General features: G+C 42.2%; 1 protein-coding gene across 15 annotated transcripts in view; it reads right to left on the bottom strand.

The window, feature by feature from the left end:
- Positions 1–27,404, bottom strand: part of BABAM2 (BRISC and BRCA1 A complex member 2) — a 456,088-nt gene that overhangs the window by 95,880 nt on the left and 332,804 nt on the right. For 13 of the 15 annotated variants that reach the window (XM_017947401.2, XM_009183905.3, XM_017947400.2 and 10 more), the window contains 3 exons: positions 8,535–8,634; positions 4,442–4,512; positions 832–914 (listed from right to left, as the gene is read on the bottom strand). In XM_017947401.2, the coding sequence (XP_017802890.1) occupies positions 832–914; positions 4,442–4,512; positions 8,535–8,634 (254 nt within the window). The remainder of the gene's footprint in view (positions 1–831; positions 915–4,441; positions 4,513–8,534; positions 8,635–27,404) is intronic. The other 2 variants (XR_002516866.2, XM_021925242.1) reach the window with 1 other exon arrangement.

The following is a 27,404-nucleotide window of genomic DNA, read 5'->3' as shown; positions in this document are numbered from 1 at the left end:
GGCTCCTTTGCCTTGGCCTGAAGACTGAACGTTGTACATACCAAATTACTACACAATGAAGGTCTCAGTTAACTTGAAACTTGAACCTGACTCCATGGGTCACTGGTTCTCACATAATTAGGAAACAAAAAGACTCTAAATTATCTATCAAGAGAAAGCTGGGTCGATGCGTACGGACTGACGGATTACTATGTGACAACAACCATTAAGTATGCCTACTATGCAGAAGAACATGAAGAAATGATGTTGGGGATACATGAAAGCATTGCCCCATCTTTAAGTTATGTATTACATTTTATCAAAGTTGCAGACTTTTCACTGAATAAGGATGATAACCAAATGGTCACAGCAGGTATGTTTCCAATAATCCCAAAAGTCCTGAGGCCTGATACTGAAAACACAATGTGAAACAGAAATCTGTTTAGGGTAGGGTTTCTCTAGCTTGGCAATACTGACATTTTGCGTTCAATTATTTTTATTTATTTATTTATTTATTTGTGTGTGAGGGGCTGTCCTGTGCGTTGTAGAATGTTTAGCTGCATCGCTGATCTCCACCCATTAGATGCCAGTAGCAAATCCCCACCCCCTCAGTCATAACAATCAAAAATGTCTCCAGGCATTGCTAAACATCCCCTGAGGTGCAAAATCACTCCAGTGGTTGAGAACCACTGGTCTAGAGATATTTTCTCTTTAATATCCCACAACAAATATATATACGCTACCGTAAAAGGAACTGAGACAGGACACAAAAGGTTCTAGCACTGATTATTACATGTGGTTTCGGACATTTAAAAATGTATGCTGACATGCTGACAGCAAAAGTATACTCACTGTGTACAAGAAAACAAAAATCTTTCCACATCAGCAGCAGAGTGAGTTTTGTAAAGCCTTCTGCATCATATTCCACGACACCTCTGAGTAATAAAAACATACACACACACACACAAAAAAACCCTCATAAAAATAAGGTAGAAAAGCAATAAAACCAAGTAAAGAATATATTCGTGAAGTCTGGGTTATTGACTCTGAGACGGGTTTAAGGCAAGTGAGGATTAAAGCAGGAACGGTCTGGGGTTTGGAATGACAGTATCTAGGTTTAAGTCACAGCTTTGCCACTGACTATCTACTATGACCTCAGGCAAATCACTTAACCTTTGCAGCCTTAGTTTCCTTACCTGCAAATCAAGCATAAAAATATTTGCAAAATTCATTACAGGGTTGTGAAAAGCAAATAAGATAAATCATAAAATACTACACAAATGTTAGTTATTACATTAATTATGAGTAGAAGGACATATTAAGAAATCAAGTCAGCAATGACACTATAATCCCAAATGTCAGCATACTACCTGTACAGTGATTGTTAAGTCTGACTTCCACTGGGCACTACACAGTAATATGCAATGACAGTATTAGTAAATTTAGTATTATATATTACTTTTCTTCTTGAGCTGGGTTAGGGTAATCACACCAGACAACTGTGTCCCCTTTCACTGTGTTCCCCTGTCCTCCCCACTGGGCTCAAGGCAAAATAGCAACATTAGATGGGTGAATGCTGGGTTCAGGAAGGGAGACGCATATTTCATGTGTCAAAAGAGAACATCCCCTGACCTCTGAAGGGGCCAGGAGCAATTCTGTAGGCTCACCTCATCCATTTCCCTCAAGAGCTGAGCACCTGGAGGATGTCGCCATAATGGGACAATACTAACCACGCTAAGGACAGATATAATTTTCTTTCTCATCCATACAAGGAGGACTCTGATGTCCTTAGAGATGCGATATCCCTGACCAAACCAGGCCAATCAGATCACTGATACTGATGCCCTCCCAGTTTAAGTTGGAAGGAACAGTTAACACTCCTTGTAAAGGTAAAAGAACTAAGACACTGAAGGGTAAGTGATCTGCTAAAAAACGGTTGGTATATCATTCCGATCTTAAGTTGATAATTCTTTAGTTTATATTTCTCTCTATGAATTTATTTATTTTTGAGACAGAGTCTCAACCTATTGCCCAGGCTGGAGTGCAGTGCTGCAATCTTGGCTCACTGCAACATCCGCCTGCTAGGTTCAGGTAATTCTCCTGCCTCAGCCTCCTGAATAGCTGGGATTACAGGCGCCTGCCACTATGCCTGGCTAATTTTTTTTTAATTTTTTAATTTTTTTGAGACAGAGTCTAGCTCTGTTGTCCAGGCTGGAGTGCAGTGGCATGATCTCGGCTCACTGCAACCTCCATCTCCCAGGTTCAAGTGATTCTCCTGCCTCAGCCTCCCAAGTAGCTGGGATTACAGGCGCCCGCCACCACGCCTAGCTAATTTTTGTATTTTCAGTAGAGATGGGGTTTCACTGTGTTGGCCAGGCTGGTCTCAAACTCCTGACCTCATGATCCACCCACCTCGGCCTCCCAAAGTGCTGGGATTAGAAGCGTGAGCCACCGCGCCCAGGCTAATTTTTGTATTTTTTAGTAGAGACAGGGTTTTGTCATGTTGGCCAGGCTAGTCTCGAACTCCTGACCTCAGGTGATCCGCCCACCTTGGCCTCCCAAAGTGCTGGGATTACAGGCGTGAGCCACTGTGCCTGGCCTCTCTATGAATTTATAATTAGCCCAATAATGTTATAGTGCTGATAATCAATACTTTTCAGATCCTGCATCCCATAGGCAAAGACAAGTATGTAATCCATTTTAGTATATTACTGTACTACATGCATAATAAAATATACAGAAAAAAGCATATTTAAAAAGTGAGATTTGAAAGCAAATGTAAATGTAGTTTTCATATTTTTCTTGTACTCCAATAGAGTGAGCTGTGTAACTTCTGCGGTGTGTGTACTCCATTCTGGAGGCCACTGTGCTAGCTTTTTCATGTTCAATTATATATACTGAAGAAAATCTTACTTAAAAATAAGAAGATCAATGGTATTATTTATTAACCACTATTTGTATCAAAAGTACTTTCTCAAAATGTTCACAAACAAAGCTGAAAAAAATCGTAAGTATTAAAGACTCATGTGAGAGACAGTCATACTGTTTGGTTATTGACACTTCTATTTTGGAGAAACAAAAAATTCCATTATGGGTATGAGAAAAATGTCTTAAAATTGGTTTGAGGAGTCAGAAATTTTCTTATATCCCAGAGGGTGACAAATCATTTTCTTGGTTTCATCTTCTCTTCCCTATTCCTAATTTCCTTTTATCCTAATTTCCTTATTTAAAAATTTAATTTTGTATTACTAGATATATTTATATATTTATAAGCCTTCTGTGGAATACGGTGGGCTATCATCAGACCTCTAAAACCCTTATTGCCTAGTTACCCACAATGGGTAGAATGTTCCACCTTCTAAAGATCGTGAGGAAAACCCATTCCCTGTCCCACTGAGCAAAGCCCAAGGAGAAGCTTGATCAGGCCTCTGACTTACTTAAGGAAACAGGGCTGCAGGGCAGCATGGCCACAGGCAGCCAGAAGGAAAGGGCAAAGGCACAGGGACGGAGCAGCCAGAGGCGCCCATGGTGTCACAGGCTTCCTTCTCCCCTCTCGGTGCTTGCTTTCAACTCCTAGCCTCCAGTGCGAGCCACAGCTTTTGCATCGAATGCTGGATTTCCTCCCCAGATCTGTGTGGCACTGTTGGCAGTGGAGTCCTATCAGGAGGCCTGAGTCCTGGGGAAATGAGGTTCCTGCCCTGGCTCCACTTCTTCTAGGGGTGTGACTTCCACTGGGTTACTGAACTTACCACAGTTTCAGAGCTTCTTCCACTAAATGTGTCAGTGATGCCTGCCTGGTTCACCCCATGGCTACTGTGAGGGCACGGAGGTAAAAAGTGCTATGCCAATCGTAGAGAGTTCTACAACAAGTGACTGTCACCACCATTACTACTGTTGTGTTCAGGGCTGTCCAGGCTGCTGCTCTAGGGAAGATATTTGATTCTACTATTTGCCAAAGAATACTGAAGGGGCAAAAAAAAAAAAAAAAAGGGATCCTGGGAGCTTTGGTATAAACAGCATACCAAAAAGGATCAAAGTAGCATTAAAAAGGTATCATGTGAGGCCGGGTGTGGTGGCTCACGCCTGTAATCCCAGCACTTTGGGAGGCTGAGGTAGGCGGATCACGAGGTCAGGAATTTGAGACCAGTCTGGATAACATGGTGAAACCCCATCTCTACTAGAAATACAAAAATTAGCCAGTGTGGTGGACCATGCCTATAATCCCAGCTACTCAGGAGACTGAGGCAGGAGAATCGCTTGAACTCGGGAAGTAGAGGTTGCAGTGAGCCAAGATCATGTCATTACATTCCAGCCTGGGTGACAGAGCGAGACTCTGTCTCAAAAAAAAAAAAAAAGTATCATGTGTAAGAAGTAATTGCTATTTTCTCAATCAAGCCCCATGTTGAGGTCATCAGCAAGCGAGGGCATCACTGGTATATCGTTCAAACAGAGCAGAACTTACGTGCCAAAGTGACTGAGGAAAGCAGCAATATACTCTCTTCTTTTGTGATACCCTTGAATCACGTACTGCACCTGGAATAGAAACCCAAAGCTGAGAAGTAGAGTGGGAAGCTTTTAAACGCTTTATTATAAGAAATTACAAAGATTCAGAGAAGCAGAAAGAATAGTAAAGTGAACACCGGTATTCCCACTACCTACATTCAACAGCTATGACTACTGTGCCTACTTGCTTCCTCCAGCCATCCATCTGCCTATCAACCTATCAATCAACACTTCAAAGCAAATGAGAGACATCATGACAGTTCACTCCTAAATATTTCAGGATTTAGAAGAAAATAAAACTTTCTTCTACATAACCACAATACCATTATCGTACCCAACAAATTGAGCCATCAGTCTCTGAATTCATCTAGTACCCTGTCCATTTTCAAAATTTCCTAATTGTCCCCAAATGTTTATTTTTATTTTTTTAATTCAAAAGAATTAAAATAAATTAATTTTTTTTTTTTTGAGACAGAGTCTCGCTCTTGTTGCCCAGGCTGGAGTGCAATGGCGCAATGTCAGCTCACTGCAACCTCTACTTCCTGGGTTCAAGTGATTCTCCTCCTTCAGCCTCCCAAGTAGCTGGGATTATAGGAGTACGCCACTATGCCCTGCTAATTTTTGTATTTTTAGTAGAGACGAGTTTTCATCACGTTGTGCAGGCTAGTCTTGAACTCTTGACTTCAGATGATCAGCCTGCCTCGGCCTCCCAAAATGCTAGGATTACAGGTGTGAGCCATTGAGTCTGGCTCAAAATGTTTTTTAAAAAGCAATGTATGATTAAGGATCAGGCATTTGTTTTTAATGCCTTTTAAGTTTCTGAATCTATAATAAATAGTACCTCCTTGAGTGTGTGTATGTGTGTGTGCCTGCATGCACATATATGACACTGATTTTTCAAATAAATTGGGCTATATCCAGATGCGGAATCTCACGCATGTAATCCCAGTACTTTGGGAGTCTGAGGCAGGAGGATTACTTGAGGCCAGGAATTCAGGACCAGCCTCAGCAACACAGCCAGACCTCATCTCAACAAAAAATAAAAGAAATTAGCTGGATATGGTGATATGCACCTATAGCCCTAGCTACTCAGGAGGCTGAGGCAGGAGGAATGCTTGAGCTCAGGAGTTCAAGGCTGCATTGAGCTTAGATGGCACCACTGCACCCCAGCCTGGGCCACCTCATCTCTTTAAAAGAGCAAGACCTTATCTCTTTAAAAAAAAAAAAAAAAGAGAAAAAAGAAAAGAAATTGGGCTAGTAGTCTTATAGAATGTCTCAATTCTGTTTTCTTCCTTTTTCCTTTACTCTCTGTATTTCCAATAAATTAGAAATTAGAGCTAAAGGGTGATTAGGTCCAGTTTGAACATTTTTGGCAAGAAAACTTCCCAGATGATACTGGGCCTGATCACTTGGCTGAGGTGACGATAGCCAGACCACTCCACTGGAAGGAAATGTTCCCTCTGCCACAGTGAACAGTCTATGGATCTACCCTCTGAAGCGTGGGAAGACCTCGTTTCCCATCAACCTTTCACCTAATGGCTTTAGTATTTATTGGAGATCCTTGTCTGAATCAATGATTTCATTAGGGACTGCAAAATGATGATTTTTGAATCCCATCATTCCTTTTGCATATATCAGCTGACATTCTCTGTAAAGAGCTTTCTCTCATCAAATGGGGTTATTTGGTTATCTTGAGCTCCTATTAAAAAAGGCAGAATAATGCTTCTCTAGTTTTAAAATTCTAATATCAGAATAAGGAGTATTACAATAGGAGATTTTATTTCGCTTTGCCTTTTTATATTTCCTCATTATCACCCAATGACAGTTTCTATAAAAAAATTGTGCACTCATTAAGCTAGGCATCTGAAAGTTAGTCATTTGCCCACCAGCTTCTAACACGAAAACACATTCCTTATAATGTTCTCATGATGGCTGGAAGAAATGGTGGGAAGGAGAGACCCCCAAAATTGTTTATATTGGCTATAGCCACACTGAGTTTCCATGGCTAACAAAAGCTCAAGATAAAGTGCTTGAAATAACCTTGACACAATTGGTACTGATAGCCATGTTGTACCCTTTAAATGTAAAACAATTCTATTTATATAATAGGGGTTTATGTCAATTTATAAAAACAGTGCTTACTTTGCAGGCTTAACGCAGGATCAGAAATGTTATTTTGGGAAAAGAAAAGCAGATGATAAGTTTGCTTAAGTGGCTTTGTTTAAAAAGGGGATGAAAACAGTTCTGTATACTTGATTTTAAAAACAGAAAACCATTTTAACAGAAACCCACAACAAAACTGGCTATAAAGATAGATTCCAATATAATTATGGAAATTCATTTGAAGAGATTGTTTCTAAAAGCAGCCCATACTGTCCTCATTTGTAGCAAACAGAAGAACACCAATTTCAAAAGACAAGTAAAATTAATGAAAGAAACCAGATAAGAAAAATTGACTGATTCTTATATTTCTGGGAAAACGGTGTTATAATTTTTTTGAGGAAAATGTATGACTAGAAATTAATCTCAATTGGAGAGCTTTAAAAAGGCTTTTCTTCTCCCTTCTAGAAGACCAAATTTGCATTTTTCTCTATAATTCTGGGACACAGATTTGAAGGCAGTGCAAAGCCCCAGAATGTAAATAAGAATTCTGTCCTCCAATCAGTTTTGCAGGAGGGCAAGAGGCTGGGGATATTTGGTCTGATGAGAAGCAACCCCTGCATGAGGGTTAAAGCCTGGAATCTGTGCCTGGCCCACAGACGGCGGAGTTGCTAGATTTTAGTTTCTCTGATATTTGAAAAATAATACTGAAGCTCTTGAAAGATTATTGTACCTTTAAACTATTTTCTATATAGAAGTGAGCTATCTTTTGAGTGAAAGAGACAAACAAAAGATCTACTTTTCCAAGCCAATGTGAACAAGTCAACAGGAGCAAAGAAAACTGCACTCTGGCAACTAAACAAACTGAGTCACAGTCTATGTGGGAGAAGAAAGAGAGTCAGCATTGCTTATGCATCAGTATCGCTAGTTTTCAGCTAAATATACTAGCTGGACATTAACAAGTATATTCTTATACTTTTTGGAAATATCTAACAATAACCATTAGACTCAGCTACTTGCTAATGTAATGGCTTATTCATGTAGCTAAGAGAAGCTTTAGGTCATCTGACTGAGTGTAAGACCAGCTGACTGGCTGGGCGCGGTGGCTCACACCTGTAATCCCAGCACTCTGGGAGGCTGAGGTAGGCAGATCACCTGAGGTCAGGAGTTCGAGACCAGCCTGGCCAACAGGGTGAACCCTCATCTCTACTAAAAATACAAAAATTAGCCAGGCGTGGTGGAGGGTGCCTGTCATCCCAGCTACTCAGGAGGCTGAGGCAGGAGAATGGCTTGAACCTGGGAGGCGGAGATTGAGGTGAGCCGAGATCGCGCCACTACATTCCAGCCTGGGCTACAGAGTGAGACTCCGTCTCAAAAAAAAAAAAAAAAAGACCAGCTGACTTGGGAATCTTGCCCCTAGGCAAAGGACACTAGTGAACTGCTCCCAGGTATGACGAGAAGAATCAAAGGCTGACTATTAAAAAGTAAAGTACAGAAATGCAGAGAAAGATGAAGGCAGTTTTAAACAATTACTCTGATATCAACTACTGCCAAGCACAAGCACAAGCACAAGCACACACGCATGCATGCTCTGGATAATTGGGAAGCAATGGGGTTCCAAAGTTTTAAAGTTTAAGAAGGTGCAAGAACTGGCAAAAACTGGGTAAAGGAAATTCAAGAAAGACGTGACTTAAATTCCAGGCACAAAGTTAAGAGATGAAGATAAGACTGGAACAGGAGGTCAGAATCCTTAGAAAAGGAAGAAGGAGGGCAAAGAAATAGAGAGAGAAACAGATTAACTGTAATTCACAGTAGGAAGGGCAGGTGTCTATACAGAGGCTGAAACTGAGCAGACGGTCTGAGAAGGATGGAGCATGCACGATGATTCTGGGTACGTGGTGGACTGGAGGAAGAAATCTCACAAGAGGGATGAGTTGGGGACTTGCTTTTACCTTGTTGGTGAGCAGGTGGCATACTTGAGGAACGTAATCAATGAGACATCCTCCTCCTGGGAAAGCTGGGATATGAAGAGCTGAGGAGCCTCCAAGTGCACTGAAAGGACAAGAGTACAATGGACACTTCTCTCAGGGCTTAAGCAACTTAAGAAGTGTTACCCCCAAGCAGACTCGGCTTCTCTCATCAAAGTCTGGCCACCGACTGCCTAGGTTAATGACGATGGGTACATGGGCTTCACTTTATGATTACATTTCTGCATTTTAATTCATTTTAATAAACTAGCATGTTTGCATTATACATCATTGATAACATGCAACAGTACAAATTAGAAAATTTTGATTGGCATGGGATGGGTAAATGTCTTACCAACACCAATGGGCTGCAGGTATTACTGAAACGTACACTTTCATACTCTTCATTATGCCCAATTCTTTGCTGGGCACAGGTAAGTTATTCATTAAACACTGAAACTGAACTAAAATGAATTGCTGCAACACTGTAACAGAGTTCTAAAGAGACTAATTCTACAGCTTATCGGCCATTATCTTGTATTTCAAAAGGTATACAAGAAGGTGCAGTCGATAATCACTGATCCAAGTAGTAATATACAATGTTGATTCAGAAATAATTTCCAGATCTTTCAGAAATTCCTTTTTTCTGGCCAGGCGCAGTGGCTCACAACTCTAATCCCAGCACTTTGGGAGGCTGAGGTGGGGGGATCACCTGAGGTCAGGAATTTGAGACCAGTCTGGCCAACATGACGAAACCTGGTCTCTACTAAAAATACAAAGATTAGCTGGGCGTGTGGTGGTGGGCACCTGTAATCCCAGCTACTCAGGAGGCTGAGGCATGAGAATCGCTTGAACCTGGAAGGCGGAGGTTGCAGTGAGCCAAGATCACACCACTGCACTCCAGCCTGGGCGATACAGCGAGACTCAGTCTCAAAAGAAAACAAACAAACAAACAAAAAAAACCTCTTTTTTTTCAGTTTAAATTAACCAGCACACAATTATTAAAAGAAATTGTTCAGAACTTTAAAGCATACATTTCATTTATCACCCTTAATCTTCACTTCATCTTCTTTCCTATGCTCCCTTTCCTTTTGCCTTAGCTTGTTTTTCTTTTCTTAATTTCATTTTAATGCATATACTTCTATAAGTCCCCTAAACCCTCTCTGTAATACGATGGGATATTTTTAAAAATCCCTAAAATCCCTTAATGTTGTGATTACTTCTTAATGTTGTGATTATTTATTTATAATGTTGGATTATTATCCAAGACCCCACAGTTACAAGGTTGTAAGTGGAAGAAAAAGGTGTGACAATAACTGCCTAGAAAATCATTTCTTTTTTTTTGAGACCGAGTCTCGCTCAGTCGCCCAGGATGGAGTGCATTGGCGTGATCTTGGCTCACTGCAAGCTCCGCCTCCCGGGTTCATGCCATTCTCCTGCCTCAGCCTCCCAAGTAGCTGGGACTACAGGCGCCCGCCACCACGCCAGGCGAATTTTTTGCATTTTTAGTAGAGACGGGGTTTCACCGTGTTAGCCAGGATGGTCTCGATATCCTGACCTTGTGATCCACCCGCCTCGGCCTCCCAAAGTGCTGGGATTACAGGTGTGAGCCACTACACCCGGCTAGAAAATCATTTCTAAAGAGTTCAGGGCAGCCAGGTGCAGTGGCTCACGACTATAATCCCAGCACTTTGGGAGGCTGAGGTTGGCAAATCACTTGAGTCCAGGAGTTTGAGATCAGCTTGGACAACATAGGAAGACTTCATCTCTACAAAAAATTTTAAAAATTAGCCAGGCATGGTAGTGCACATCTGTAGCCTTAGCTATTCAGGAAACTGAGGTGGGAGGATCACTTGAGCCTGGAGGCAGAGGTTGCAGTGAGCCAAGATCGTGCCTCTGTACCCTAGCCTGGGCGACAGAGTGAGACCCCATCTCAACAAACAAACACACAAACCAAGAAAGAGTTTAGGGCACTTTGATTCAGTGTAGGGTTTGTGATACAGGGAGTATGTATGTGAATGTGCATATACATGTATAAAACACCACTAAAAGGACTACAAACCCATCCTGTCTCTCTATTGACTACAGATTTCTGAAATTAATTTTCCTGGTAAAAATAAATTGAGTGGGGCCGGGCATGGTGGCTCACACCCGTAATCCCAGCACTTTGGCAGGCCGAGGGGGGTGGATCACAAGGTCAAGAGATCAAGACCATCCTGGCCAACATGGTGAAACCTTGTCTGTACTAAAAATACAAAAATTAGCTGGGCGTGGTGGCAGGCCCCTATAATCCCAGCTACTCGGAAGGCTGAGGCAGGAGAATTGCTTGAACCCAAGGAGGTGGAGGCTGCAGTGAGCCGAGATCGTGCCACTGCACTCCAGCCCAGGCGACAAAAGTGAGACTCCATCTCAAAATAAATAAATAAATGAATTTTGTGTTTGCTTATGCAAATAAAAAGTCTAAATGAACAAAATCTCAAGTGACACAAGGAAGTCAATGTGGAGTGGAAATATTCATTATTGACTTTTTCTACTCAGATCTAACCTAAAAGCACAACTCTGACAGTTGAGAAAATTGTAAGACAGTGTTTGACTAAGTATGACATTAATGAATCATCTGCATTCTGCAACTGCCTAGAATCAGCAAGGCCATCATTTCCTTTTGCTACGCTTAGAGTAGGCATTAGATTAGATTTAGCCTAAACTCTGAAGACAGCTACGAAAATTCCTATGACTTCCTATAAACCAGAGGAAGGCTTTTCGTCTCCTCTTTTTGTATGCACAAATAACACAGAAGGCACACATCTAACCAGAAGGTTCTAATGATTTCATTAGGATAGAAAGCTGATTAAGAAAAAAATAATCCATAGTGCAAGAAAAATAAATACAATATTTATGTCCTGTAGCTACTGGTTGAATATCTGTATAACATAGAGAATGACAAGATCCAAGCTACTCATAGCTCACTTAGACGAACAATCCTTGGCATAATAAAATTCCAAAAAAGAAAATAATTTGGACACTTCCCTGGAGTTGACAGTAATAGGCTTTGAATTATATAAAATATTACAGTCATTAAATTATATGCAAGGAAGGAAAACAGTCTGAGTAATCCTTTAAACTTGAAACTGTCTCCCTCTGTTTTGATTGTGCCATTCTGAAATACAGTCGTTAGACAAAAATCACCTGTAATGATGGAGAAAAGCAGAGGTGTGAAGAGCTCCAAAGGCCAGGTGTTCTGCTGCCAGGCCCATGTGTCGGCACCCTGCTTTGGTCACTACCAAGAACTAACACATGTTGCTAGGTGCTTTATCATATTATCTAATTAAATGCTCTCCATAGTTCAAAGAGGTGGGAAGTATTGTTGTAATTTCACATGTGAAAAAACTGAGGTTGAGAGAACAGAAAATACTGCCTAGGTTCACACAATTAGACAGAGGTAAAACCAAGATCTGAACACAGGTTTGCCTGTCACCAGAGTCTAGGCTGTTTCTGCTGATATATGTTACCTCCCTGAGAGCAGGGGGATTTTTAATCATGAAAGACTACAGGAATGGAAAGAAACAGCGGATCTGGCTATCAGTGAGCCAGGCCAGCATTCCAGTATGATGAGGGGCTCCTAGAGGCTTCAGACCGTCACCAAAGTAGACACTGTGATGTATGGCTCATCTTCATTTACAATTTCCCACACAGCAGCAAGGCAGGATCTCCTCTTAATTTTGTTAATATCTCAGTACTCTCCCAACCCAACCATCAAACAATCAGATTCATTTGATCTCAAATGTGACAGACTAGCCACTCTGGCAGGTCTGATTCTGAATGACTTGGTTGGCTGTCCGGGGTAAGCCTCAACAAGTGTAAAGCACTTTAGGCACTACGAAAGATAGTTTTAACTGAGAGTTTATTTATTTTTTTTATTTTTTTATTTATTTATTTTTTTTTTGAGACGGAGTCTGGCTCTGTCGCCCAGGCTGGAGTGCAGTGGCCGGATCTCAGCTCACTGCAAGCTCCGTCCCCCGGGTTTACGCCATTCTCCTGCCTCAGCCTCCCAAGTAGCTGGGACTACAGGCGCCCGCCGCCTCGCCCGGCTAGTTTTTTGTATTTTTTAGTAGAGACGGAGTTTCACCGTGTTCGCCAGGATGGTCTCGATCTCCTGACCTCGTGATCCGCCCGTCTCGGCCTCCCAAAGTGCTGGGATTACAGGCTTGAGCCACCGCGCCCGGCCGAGAGTTTATTTTTTAAAGGACATCATTTCACCCTTTATTTAACTCAGTAGTTTCTTAGCTTGTAAGGGTCCAAAATCTACATCCAGTGTCACACACTGATAAGTGTTGCTGATTCATGTATAAATATCCGCCTCATGGGTAAATATTTAACAGGCTTGCTATAGCCTGAATGCTGCCCTGATCATGCTGAATAAACTAAGTCAAGTGCCATGAAATAAAGGGTCATTATGTTTTTAGAGGGTACAAGATGGTGGTAAGGCCTTGTGATCTCTAATTCTTTAATATTCATGAATCAAAAAATATTGGGCTGAGCATGTACAACAGGAAACTCACCCTGTGCAGAGACTCCAGGGCTCACTCAAGACATTCCCAGGACTGCAGGGCTGGCTGAAGAGAAGGCAGGGCCTGACTAACCCACTAAGTGGCTGGGGAAGAATTATGAGGAGATGAAAGGGACCACTTGGCATTGATACTCCTGACCTGCAGAGTGGCGTGGTGAGGAAGCAGGGTGAGAAGGAAATCGGTGTGGCAGGGGCTCAGGCTTCACTTGGGAGGAGAAAAGGATGAAAAGGGCTGTTCTGATGAGAGGGTACCTTCTATCTCTTCATGGAATAAAATAAAACATGAAATTAGTTGATAATTCTTAGAACTGAAACTTAATCTGTGGATATAAATTAGAAGGACGAGGCCAGAGTTTTAAAAACTTTTCCAAAGGTAGGGGTAATTAAATAGGCCAAAATGAAACCAGAAAAGCATTTCCAGGGTAGTCTTCTTGGCTCTAAAACTTAAATGTAAGAACTGTCTATACTGAATGTATTAATACTAGTCTTTTCCATGCAAATGAAACTCATAGAGTCCTTTGTGAACTTCGGTCTGTCTGCAAATTATCACATCTCTAATATAGTCATGACCCACACACAACATTTCAGTTAATGACGGACCCCCTATGTGACAGTTGTCCCATAAGATTACAATATCGTATGCTTACTGTTCCTTTCCTATGTTTAGATATGTTTAGATACACAAATACTTACCATTGTGTTACAATTACCTATAGGATTAAGTACAGGAACATGCTGCGTACATCTGTAGCCCAGAAGCAATAGGCTCACCAGATAGCCTAGGCGTGTAGTAGGCTGTCTATCTAGGTTTGGGTTGGTACATTCTATGATGTTTGCACAATGACAATACTGCCTAACGACACATTTCTCAGAACGTGTCCTGGCCATTAAGCAATGCATGACTGCACTGAAGACTTAACTTGGCTGCAACGTGATAGCATAAATAAATTGTTTTTATTTTGACACAGAAAAATGCAGGGAGTCAGCCTGTCTGAAAGCTTGACTTGGGACAATAGGGTTTTGATTCTGACCCATTATGAAACAGCAACTCCCTTTCCTCCCACGTGGGGTTTTACCTTACTGGTCAAGTAAAATGAGCAAAACATAATTTAGACTGGAGAAAATCAGAAGAGCTAGTGATTCGCAATCATAATTCTTGCTTCTGTCAAGTTTTCTTTCTTTAGTTCTACTGAACTTTCTCATCAGTTCAGTGGGATAGCACCACTCTCAAAGAGACCTGGCCAGGCACAGTGGCTTGGGCCTGTAATCCCAGCACTTTGGGAGGCTGAGGCAGGATGACTGCTCCAGGCCAGGAGTTTGAGACCAGCCTGGGCAACATAGCGAGATCCCATCTCTAAACAAATTAAAAATTAGCCAGGCATGATCATATGTGCCTATAGTCCCAGCTACTCAGGAGCCTGAGGCAAGAGGATCACTTGAGGCCAGGAGTTGGAGGTTGCAATGTGCCATGCTTATACCACTGCACTCTAGCCTGGATGACTGAGTGGGACTCTGTCTCTTAAAAAAAAAAAAAAAAAAGACATGTCTCTCAAAGCATTAAAATGGTCAGAGTACCAATTAGAGTTACATTAACACAAAAATAGCACCAAGCACTCTATGAGAGACGTTACTCTAAAAGTCTTCTCTGTCCAAGGGTCATGACAAGGCGTTGTCAGAGACATTTGGGTCAGCCTTGGCATCCTGCTTTTGCCCCTGAATTGGGTTCTGAGGGAGAGGAAGTTGACCTGGCTGCCTCCTCCACAGTATGATTCAGGGGCCGTTGGAAGTTGAAGCATGGAAAGGGGAACATCCAGGATGATAGAAACAAGCAGCCTGTAGCCTCCAAGCTAAGAGAAATCCTAAGGCAACGTGTGCTGCCTTCAATCCAATTCAACAAACACTAACTGTATGCCTAACTATGTCTAAGGACTTGAGTTTCCCATTCTGAACACATGACTAAGGTACCAATGATAAGTCCTTCCAAAGTAGAGGAATGCCAGGGACCTCAAGAATCTGGGGCCAGATTATGTTTCCTGGTGGCCTGCCAGGAGAGCCATTACTATGAAACAACTCACTGTTATTTATTGAGTTCCCACCTTTGCCAGACACTCTACTGGGCACTTCATGATCTCTAAACCTCACAACGACCCTGCCAAGTAGACCTAATTAGCCCCATTTACAGATGAGGAAACTGACGTCTAAGAGTCTAAGTATCTTATCCAAGATCACCCAGCAAGTAAGTTGCAGAGGTGGGATTGAACCCAGGTCTTTCTGGTTCCAAAGCCTATGTCCTTTTTCATTAGGAATTCTTTCACAGAAAGATGAAGTAGAATTTTAAAAAGTCTACTCCCTACCAATATACTGAAATAGTAGAATAAGTGATTAAAATTGTCTTCAAAGCTTTTATACATAAAATTAATCACCTCGTCCATCTCACTTTTTATCATCTTAGAGGTATCACATGTCACAACAAAGTAACGTGGTGGGACTGAAAAAAAATCATTCATAGTTCTGAAAACCCAGAAGAACATAAATATTAAATTAAGGAGAGGCTCTAGTTTCGTTTTCTTACTTTCTTTTCTTCTTCTTCTTCTTTTTTTTCCCCTGGACAGGATCTTGCTCTGTTGTCACGTGGTGGCGTGATCACGGCTCACTGCAGCCTCAACTTCCCAGGCTCAGGTGATCCTCCCAGCTCAGCCTCCCGTGTAGCTGGGACCACAGATGTGTGCCACCATGCCTGGCTAATTTTTTTGTATTTTTAGTAGGGAAGGAGTTTCACTAGGTTGTCCAGGCTGGTCTCGAACTCCTAGGCTCAAGTGATCTGCTGCCTCGGCCTCCCAAAGTGCTGGGATTACAGGTGTGAGCCATCACGCCCGGCCTTGTTTTGTTTTCTAGCTAAATTTTTTTTCTAGCAAAGCATTTTCTAGACCTATTGTTAGCTCTCAACTCATTTTACAGATTCAACTTTGAGCCATCTCGAGAGTGTCAGTCCTTCAGTTAAACAAAATCAGGTTGTAATTCAATATGGAGAAAATTTCAATGAGTACAATAGGACAAGAAAATAAGACAGGAGATCAGAAAGATGAGTTAAGTATACCAGTGGAAGAAAATCTGGGTATTCACACGGAATCAGAGGCTCATGGAAGCATCAATTCAGGCCTGGCTGTATTACATTTGTGACTAATCTAATATTTCTACTAAACACACTTTATACTGTAAGTAAGAACTCTGTGAGAGTACTGTATTCCATTTTTTGTTTCTCACTTTTAAAGGGACATATAAAAATGGAAATGTTGAGACAATGACAACTATGATTAAGCACTCAGAAAACATTCCTCCTTGGAGCAAAGTCTAAAAAAGTTGAAACTGCTAAGTTAAATAACTTTAAAAAATACGGCATTATTAAATAGAGTAATTAAAAATATGGGCCGGGCACGGTGGCTCACGCCTGTAATCCCAGCACTCTGGGAGGACAAGGCAGGGGGACCACTTGAAATCAGGAGTTTGAGACCCACCTGGCCAACATGGTGAAACCCCGTCTCTACTAAAAATACAAAAACTAGCCAGGCGTGTGGTGGTGCACACCTGTAGTCCCAGCTACTTGGGAGGCTGAGGCAGAAGAATCACTTGAACTTGGGAGGCAGAGGTTGCAGTGAGTTGAGATTGCACCACTGCACTCCAGCCTGGGTGACAGAATGAGACTCCGTCTCAAAATAAATAAATAAATAAATAAAAGGCCTACTACTATATGGATAATTTTGATCAGTTGTTCTTTGATTAGGCTTAGGCACAGTATAAATGAGAAGAGTTTAAGAGGCATTAAGAGGAATTTGGTTGGTAAATGAATTCTCCAAAGAAAAGAGTAGTGAATAATAACTCCATTTACTCAGCACTAATGCATCATGTCCCGTATCAGGTGCTTTTCCTCTATGATATCATTTATTCTTCATATCAACCTACGAGAGAAGCGTTATCCCATCTTACAGATGAGAGCACGGGAACTTCAGAGAAGCTATAGAACCTCTCTAAGGTCATAGAGGCGGTGAATGACAAAGAGGCATTGAACCCCAGTGGGGTCTCCCTCACCTAAATCTACCCCCCTCTTAGGTCTCTGGTTATCACTTTTGTGACTTCTATGTCCTTATCTGCATCCTTGACATCTGGTTCCACATGTGACTTGGGTGTTTCAGTAGATGCCTGGGCTGACCAAGTCCTTGAGGGTGTTTCCAGGAATATTTATTAAACTTACTTTGGTACCTGAACTGAAGTGATTAGTTCAGGGCCACAGGACTTGATGGGCACTTTCCAGTAGAAAGAAGGTGGAATGCAAGCAAATAACTTTACATTTAAAAAATATGAAAGACGAGACTATTGTAATTGCAAACAGAGTATGTCTAATGGCATGAAAACTAACGAAGTCTTTGTTCAGAAATGCATTTTGTAAGTTTGTTAACATCTCAAACAAGCCTTTAAGAGGGCAGTAATCTTAACAGATGTCCACCATCAGGATTTTGTTAGCATGTGGAAAAGCATTTTAAGTAAGCCCCCCAAAACAATAATGGACTTAGCAGATGTTGTTCTACTAAGAGTTGGTATGAACTACTTCTAATGATGCCCAGTCACTCAAGACACGAAAAGGGTAAGGGGAAGAAAAGTTTTTTTTTCTCTTGTTGCATCTTGATTCCTGGCCTACTACCTGCTGTTGATTGCATTATAGTTTCTTTAAGAAGTGAAACTATTTTCAAAAACTAGAGGTCAGGAGTGAGTGAATTTACTATGAGTTTGTTATAAATGTACACCTTTGAAACTCTAATGAATAGTTTTACTGCTCTTAAATAGGTACAGATCACTTTTCCTATGAATTACCTTTAAAACATTTTCCCTGGGAAAAAAAAAAAAAAAAACAGTACATGCAATAGTTATCCGAGACTCACCTACAAACATTTTTCTAACTCCTTCTTTCTCACTGCACACAGGTTTTAATGATGGTCAAAGAAAGATGTAGAGAATAAGAAAAAAGCCTTCTGTCTTTCCAGGACGCAGAAGGGTATCTACCTGATTTCTATTAACTGGTATTTACTAAAAGGTCAGGCATATAAACAGCACTAGGTAACTTCACGTGCACATCACTGGTCTCTGTGTTCAAGGAGTCAATCTGTAGGTAGCTAAAGCTTGACCTCCACACGAAAATGAAAAGATATCAGAAGATGAGATTAGCACAGGTTTCCAAAGTGCTCCTTGCTTGAATTTTTACAACAGCTTTACAAAGGAGGTAGCAAGTGTCAACATACTCATTGTAGAGAGAAGCAAAAAACCTGAGGCTTGAGATGGATGATTTGTCCAAGCTGGAAGCAGTGAAACTGGAATTGTAATCTTTCTCTGTACCTGGAGTTTTCATGTTTGCTTAAGAATAATCTGGAGGGGGGATGGGAGGGCTTGTTAAAAACTCAGATACCCAGATCCCACCCCAAAGAAGGCAATTTACTAGGTTTATTCAGCAGGTCGGAGTTTGAAAACATACACCACAGTTTGAAAAAACACTGCTCTAGATCTCACGCAATGATGCACAGCCAGGGCTGGAATGGGAAGGGGTGTGGACAATGAAAATGTGCCTCCTATCCCCGTGGCATCAGGGCAGTGACTACTTGCACTGTGGACAACAGGAAGGTAAGGAAAACACAGATCTGCTCTTAAGGCCTAGTATGGGAGATAAGACATTTATGGAAACAACCAGAAAAAAGGTGGTTTCCACTAGATGTATACATGGGTAAAATGAGTGTGGTTATATTCAGGTAAACAGAAGGCAAGGCAAGGAAGCAGTCAAATCAAAACTGAGGCTGGAAGTAAGGAGGACACAGACACTACTTAACAAGGCAGGGCAATGGATCCGAGGCCAGGATCTCAATGTGGACAGCAGACCACGCGTCCTGGACCGCACCAAGCAGCTTTTTGCCCATTGAGAAAGGCACATTTCATATTTCAGGCTGCCCAGCGTGCCTACTGGTAAGGGGTATCTACCTAGAGAGGAGGCAAGAACAGGGATAGATCCTGATGCAATGCCAGTGGTGAACTGCAAAGGAAAGAAAATGTGAGGTTAAAAAAATAAAAGTTCTGTTTAGTCGTAAAGTGAGAGATGTTCTGGAGATTAAAAAAAAAAAAAATCTGGGCTTTGAGATTGAATCTCAGCCAGGTTCACTGCTGAAATTTCTCCTTTAAACTAACAAATTCTAAATGTATCTGTCTGGCTCAGGCCTTTCTTGAACTCAGAACTTGTATAGCCAACTGTCCTCTCACCACTGCCACAGGTTAAAAATGCATCTCAAACTTAACCTGCTCACAGGCAAACCTGCCCCCGAAACCTACTGCTCCCATATCCATCTCATCTCAGAGAATGGCAGCTTCTATCTCTTGGTTCCCAGACCAAAAACCTCCATCATCGCTGACTGCCTTCTCTCACACCCCATAGTCAATCAGCCTGGTTGGCTTAAGAGGCACTCACTGAGAGCAGGGCTCAGAACCTACCAGAACTTCTCACTGGGGTTGAAACCTCCCTGGATAAACTGGGGTGATTTCCACCTCAGTGCACTGGCCCAGTTCTCCTGCTGTTCCCTCTGCCTGGAACTCTCTTCCCAGCCATCTGCGGGCAGGCTTCCTCATCTGCTTCAGGTCTTACTCAAATGTCAGCTTCCTGAACCATCTATTTAACATAGCCCCCTTCCATCTCTGGTGCTTGGTCTTCTGTGATGTCGTTTTCTCCGTGGCATAAGACATTCTACATGTATTCATTCATCATCTCCCCCCATGACTCCTCACTAGAATATAAGCTCCTCCAGAATGAGGACCTGCCTCTGTTTTGTTCACTTTTATAACCTCATTATTCTTGGCAAGAATAATGCCAAGCATATCAGGAACTTAATAAATATTTGTAGTATTAAAGTCCAATTAATATAAAAAAAGATACGGAAGTCAAATTTCTAAATGAACATTAAAAGCCAATAAATGCATCTATCTTTATGGAAATAGTCATCATGGAAAAGGAGAGTTTAACGGTCTTGGAAAGGGATTGGCAAACTTTTTCGGTAAAAGGCCAGGTAGTAAATATTGTCATCTTTGCATCCATACTGCCTGTATTGCAGTTACTTAGCTCTCCTGCCGAAGTGCAAAGCAGCCACAGATAATATGTAAATGAATGAGCATGGCTGTGTTTCAACAAAATTCTGTTTATGGATACTAAAATTTGAGTTTCGTGTAATTTTTACGAGTCATGAAACATTATTATTTAAATATTTTTCTAACCATTTAAAAATGTAAAAGTCATTCTTAGCTGTGGGTTGGATTTGGCCAGGAGGTTTTAGTTTGCTGACTCTTGATCTAGGATTATAGGAATATCTGACAGTTCTACAGATGCTGAAACTAGGAAAAGTATCCAGGAAGAAATACAGGCAAGCTCCACCTCCCCGATTAGGTTATTAGCAAAAATGAAAAGAGGCCCTTTGGTGAAACTTCTTAGACGCTATATTCCATCGGCAGGTAAACCACAAGAATTAGCTTTTTTCAGGCAAGGGTGAGGTGAACATTAGGCAGCCCGTGGACTGTGGGAGTTCTCACAACGATACTAGATTGCAACTGTGCAAGAGGGAGCTATTTATATGATTTTGAACGAAGCTTGAGGCATATTCTGGTGCTTTTTAACTTCTATGTTAGGTGAAAAAGCTGCCTACAAAAGCCTTCCTCCCACCCAAAATACTAGCTGTTAGTTGGTGACTGATCCTCAGAAATATTAACATGAATCATATATGCTCTTTTCACAGTGCAAAAAGAGATAATTTTAACACTCAGAAAATGTCATAAACCACACAATAGAGAAGCTATCCAGCCTTCAAATTGTAAATAAATAAAATCCTGTTCCTGCATGGAAGCCGCTTCCTCCTTTCAATTCTGAGGCTTCCTCCTTTGGATTCTGATGCCTGCAGGGCTGGCTGGTGTTAACCGTGTTCAGTCTGATGCTGAAGGGAGACTTTGCTCTCCATCCTTCTTCCCTGGGGCCCACCCTTGTTAGCCCGACTGTCTTTGGGAACCCGTAGCACTCGGCCTTGCCCTTTCTCTGGCTGCTGCTCTTCTCACCTACAGGCAGCTTGTGGCTTCCTTGTCTCTACTGTGATCAGCCTGGGTTGGCTTACGTGGCACCAGCTGAGAGCAGGGCTCAATCTTTACCCAGGCTTCAGGAAAGAACTCCCGAGTTAACTTTCTTCTTCCTACTTGGAGAAACAGGTATTTTTGTCTTTGATCCCTAAGCTCTGTTTTCTTTCTCTTGTTACTAAACAGTTCACTCCCTATCCACCCCTCCTTTTTTTGCAACTTCATCATTTTTCCACATTGCACCGTTTGGCACAGGAGAAGGAAAGAACCACATCAAATAAAGGAATGCAACCACAAAAGCTGCCTTGAGAAACAGGGCCCCAGATTTTTTTTTTTTTTTTTTTTGTCAATTTACCGTTTTTGGACTTGTTCTCCCATAATCAAATCCTCCCTATCGTGCTAACAATGTGGTGGTGTGTCAAAACATTGGAATTCTGCTTCAATCAGCAACCCAGAGCTTAATAGGAAAATGAAGCAACAAAATGTTGCTCTTACTGTTAACCTTAGGCTAGGCCTGTCCTTAGGATAGGGACTGTTTGCTTCTTTATGGTAAACGGGCCAAACGTTCAGTTTGGTGAGAGCTTGCATTGTCAGCAGAGGCCCACAGCAGTGTCGTGAGCATCATTCAGGCACGCTTCTAAAGCAAGAGGGACAGTCACTTCAAATACCGCAAACTGAAGCACGAAGCATCCCACAATTTAGTAAGCCAGAGAAGAGTTCAGACTAAATTTGTTTGCAAAAATTTTAAAGACATATTCATTTTACTGGCAGCAAGTCAAGGGTCTGGCTCTATGACACTCATGTCTGCAGTTATCACAAAAGGGCTTTTGTGAAATTAAAGTGGTTGTTTTGTTTCTTGTTTTTAAATTAAAAACATGTGCAATATGTAAACCATTTAGGGACAACAATAAGGTGCCACAATTTCAAACCAAAACATTTGCAAGTCACTACTCTATATCCTCAGGGAGTATGTGATACAGTTAATGTTTCTAATATTCATCATCAATGAAAACATCCATTACAGGTAGAGAATTTTCGATTTAGCGATTTTTTAATCTTCTGTGATTAACCTGGTAAACTAAACTGTTTGAAGGTAAGTATTTTTGTTGTTTTGGTTTGGTTCACATGGAGTCGCGTGCCACTTTGGTTAACGTTGGAAATAGCCTCTTCTTCAACATCATCTCTTGCATATACAGACAGCAAGTAGAACTGTATCTGTCCCTGAACACTGAAGTACTGTGACCTCCCTCCAGAGATTTCTCTTGGGGAGAGAGGAAGGGGTGGGAGGAGAAATACCTTTTCTCCCACCTTGTTCTAACATAGCATATTGGAATCTCAGGGTGGAGAAATGCGTTATTTGAAAAGAAAGAAAAAAGCTCACAGCTGGTTCTGATATGGACTAAAAGGACAGATTGTCTAACTGCCCCACTCCTGAGAAATGCTGTTTCAACCATACAGAAGGAGTCTTCTGTCCTTAGAAGCTAAAGACCTTAGTTAATAGGTAAAGTTGCTGTTCTTCTAATTTTGGCAACATTCAGCCTGGCCCCAGTTCTACCTTGAAGAGCCAAGTCATTGGTGTCATTCCAGTTGCCCACTGACCTTCCTGTCTCCTCTTGAGCCCCCTACTCTCACTGCCACCATAGCTGCCCAATAAGCAGAGAGTATGACCAAGTCAAGGTGGTGAACGATGAAGGGAAGAATGGCAGAGCTAGTATAAGGGGCCGCAGGCAGGTGCTTGCTTACAAGGACCCCCTCTCCTCCCCATTCTGCTGATGCGGCTCAGGTGCCAAGCCCGGGTGCCTGGCCCTGGTGCCACCTACTGCCCAGGAAATGTCCACAAAGGTGAGCATAGGGAGCAGGACATAAGACACTGGATGGGGGCACTGTTCCCCTCTGCAGTGTGCTCCCCAAACCAGCTGGAAAGCAGGAGGAGCCATTTGCTGGAGCAGAACGGGAAGAGGGAATTGAGGAGGCTATAAGTAGAGTTAGTATTTTAACAAAAATAAGATATATTCAGTAGATTGCTATCATTTCAAAAACATTTGATCTTACTAAATATATTGTTTACTTAGTAACAGGGAAGTGGGAGTTCACTTCTGTTAATATCCATCTGTGCAAAACTAGGAATCTATTTCTGAATAACATAATTTATTTACCTGGTATCTTTTACTTTGAAAAAATATCCACTAATTTAAATACTATTTTTAGCCAATTCTCTAAAATAGATGATTCAAAACAGCCACAACAGTAACAAGGGCCCACACTTCCCTAGACAGAGTGTGGGGCAGGCCTGCCGGGAAGCAGGGCCAGGGCGCCTCATGGTCCAGCTTGCCTAGAACTCGGGGGAACCTGTACTGAGGAACCTGATAACTCCAGAAGGTAGATGTGTTTGCTTTCCTTAAACCAGTGACACAAGACACAACAGAAAGGGAAAGGTTTAGTCAGGAAGAGAAGGGGTTCTGGGAACTGTAGACAAGGACAGTGCCAATTTAATTGGCCAAATATAATTGAGGTTGGCTTAATAACTTTTTTGGAAACCACTTTCTTGGTTGCTTGAGAATTTGGATTGCTGCCGTTTTCTTAAGCCTTCAAAACCAAAACACTAAACATGTACTAATAGAGCAGTAGTAATAGCACAGAGGGGAATATAAACATGACTTATGAGAAAAGTTCTATGGCTGGCCCATGGCTATTATCTCCTGCCCCTGCAGGATGTGAAGGTATCAATACTGCATCCACGGCCTCAATGGGCCCAAAGTAGTTTCACTCAGACTCACGTGGAATCACATGTTGAATATTCATAGCTTCATTTCTGGAAGCTATGAGTGTTTTACCCTATATGGCAAATGAGACTTCAGTGAGATGTGATAAAGGTTAAGGATCCTGACATGAGGAGATTATCTTGAATTCTCTGGTTGGGCTCTCCATCAATCTAGGCCTCTTCGTGTAAGGATTCAGTTCAAGACACTCTTAACTCTCAGGATTCCTGGCACTCTCCAGAAATGACTCTTCCACAGAACCCCGTGGAGGCATTTAGAGTCTTAGAGCAGAGGGCAGGGGAGGATTCACAACTTCTGGGCCATCGGCAAGCCCTGAGCATGAGTACACAAGGTCCACCACAGAGCTCTGGCCATTCAACGGGGCCCCAGGCTCGCATCAGCACCTCCCTTTCCCAATCAGACCGAGATTGCTTCTCAATACAGTCTGGGGCTAACTCAGGACAACTCACTTTTCTGGATGTTTCCTCATTTCCTTAGGAACCAACTTGGGATCAGGGTCACTCTGGAGCAAGGCGAGCCCTTAAGTTTGCTCCCATCACCTCCTGAAACCGTTAAGCTGCAGCCATGCTCACTGCCTGAACAACAAACACGCTGGGCGCGGTGGCTCACGCCTGTAATCCCAGCACTTTGGGAGGCCGAGGCGGGCAGATCACGTGGTCAGGAGATTGAGACCATCCTGGCTAACACGGTGAAACCCCGTCTCTACTAAAAAAATACAAAAAATTAGCCGGTGTGGTGGCAGGTGCCTGTAGTCCCAGCTACTTGGGAGGCTGAGGCAGGAGAATAGCTTGAACCCGGGAGGTGGAGCTTGCAGTGAGCCGAGATCACGCCACTGCACTCCAGCCTGGGCGACAGAGTGAGATTCGGTCTCAAAACAAAAACAAAAACAAAAAAACACACCAACCCAACTCTAGACTCAAAATAGAGATGGGGCATATTCTGAGTGACTTCTGCCTCCTAGGCCCGGGAAGGACTGAAGACAAACGCTGGAGAGAATAAACGACAAGTTCGTATGAGTAGAACCAAATCACAAATGTAAACGACAAATTTCAATCAACAACGGGGAAGTTGAACACATTATAGCAGTCTTCCAGTGGAGTACCACACAGCCACCAGGACGACAGCAGCCTTCAGGTTCTGATGGCCACTTAAAAAATACATTCATCATTTCCATTCAGACAAATGGCCATGATATACTGGATAGGAAAAATGCAAGTTGCAGAATAGTATGTAATGTGTCACACATTTTTTTGTGGCTAAATTAAAGCAACAACAACAACAACAACTAAATAAATAAATACCCCAAACTGATTTAATAGGGTGACACTGCAAACATACTAAATCGACGTGCTTCGTGTTTCTCAGTAAATCGTGTTTCTCCCCTGCACTTTCACTGAGGCTAAAACTTGAGGCCTACTGTCCCCAGGAAGAGGGTGGCACACCCAAGTCAGAGAAATACCAGCACAGGGAAGAAGAGGGATGTGGCACCGGATGAGCACATCCCTCAGACAGGAACGGAAAGAAGCAAAAGCAGAAAGGGGAGAAATTCAGAGGGAACAGGGCCTGCCTGGTGTCCCAGAGGTTTTCCTTGGGTCTCAGTGGAGAGAGAGAGAGACAGGAAAAACGGGAAAGAGAGAGAGAAGCAGCGGTGGTAAAAGGAGAGACACCAAGGTTAACTGAGGGAAATCCAAGGGAAGAGGTTTTTACTCCACTTCCCACTTGGGAATCGGCGAGATCATCTTGCAGAGGAAGGAAGAATTACAGTAAGACACATGATCACATTGCACTTTGTATAGTTTTCTTTTCTTTTCTTTTCTTTTCTTTTCTTTTCTTTTGACAGGGTCTTCGTCTGTCACCCAGACTGGAGTGCAGTGGCACCATCACAGCTCACTGCAGCCTTGACCTCCGGGGCTCAAGTAATCCTCCTATCTCAGCCTCCTGAGTAGCTGGGACTACAAGCACCTGCCATCACGCCTGGCTAATTTTTGTATTTTTTTGTTGAGGCAAGGTCTTCCTATGTTGCCCAGGCTGGTCTCAAACTCCTGGGATTAAGCAAACTACCTGCCTTGGCCTCCCAAAGTGCTGTGATTACAGGTGTGACCCACCACACCCAGTTGTATCCTTGTTTTTTTTTTGTTGGTATTGGAAAGTTAACTGACACATATTACTTTTGTAACATGAGAGACAGAGATAGAGACAGACATAGAGATGGAGAGAGAGAGAGAGAGAGGTACTAAGGTATATAAGAACACAGTTTGATTGTGAAGTTGAGCTTTTTTAATTCCCAAGGACTATGGAACTCTATGTTATTGATCTAAAATCTACTATTATTTAGAAGAACATCAATAAGAGATAACACATAACGAACATTTTCCATGAGCCAGGCATTATATTAAGAGCTTCTTTTATTTTTCTTTATTTAACCCTTAAAAAAGGCCTGTAAGGTTGATATATTGTACAAATAGCAGTAAGGCTTGGGAGGTTAAGTAACTGACTCAAAAGAACTCATCCAGTAAATGATGGACACTGGACTGAACCAGGCCATCCAATTTCTGAACCCACACATTCCACCACTGCGCCACACACTGCCTCCCACCACAGACCAGCTGGGCTTCAACAATCAGTTCGTTTTGCTGGTGTGTATAACACTGAAAGATCCAATCTTACCACACAAACTTGTTTGGTACAAAAGGAAGAAACAGTGACTAGCTAGTGAAAGCACATCATCAGAAACAGGTCCAGGCGCTGAGACAAGTGAGGGACAAAATTCAGGAAACAGGAGCACGGAGCCACAACTCATTCAGTATCATTTTTCTCACCAGCCCTGATTTTTCTCCCGAAGTCCCCGCAGCCAGCAGCAGCACAGCTTCATTCTGCAGCAGGGACACTTGAGCATTAAACCCTACGTGCTTGCTTGGCTCCGCAACGGCTCAAGCGACCTTCAAGCACCGTTTCTGAGGCTCTGTTACTACAACATCATCTCCTCAGCCCCCACTCTTGATTACAAGCCTATTTCTTTTAACTAAACATAAAGCAATTTCTCACTGAAGTTTCTTTGCTTGTAATCCTCTACCCGATTTTTTTTTTTTCCTGATTAAATAGAAATAAGTAAGCTCCTAACACAAGCCTTGAACACAGGTAGGGATTTGTGGTAGGCAGAATGATGGCTCCCCAAAGCTGCCAAACCCTCATTTCTGGAAGCTAGGAATTTTCTACCCTACATGGCTAAAGGGACTTTGGTGAGATGTAATAAAGGCTAAGGACCCCAACATGAGGAGATTATCGTGAATTATCTGGTTGGGCTCTCAATCCATCTAGACACATGAGTCCATAAAAGTAGAAGAGGAAAACAGGGGAGTCAGCCAGAAA

The sequence above is a fragment of the Papio anubis genome, chromosome 14 (assembly GCF_008728515.1).
Source record: "Papio anubis isolate 15944 chromosome 14, Panubis1.0, whole genome shotgun sequence".
In the NCBI taxonomy this organism is placed as follows: Eukaryota; Metazoa; Chordata; class Mammalia; order Primates; family Cercopithecidae; genus Papio; species Papio anubis.
The sequence above is the reverse complement of the archived record's forward strand: the minus strand, read 5'-3'. Positions and strand labels throughout refer to the sequence as shown.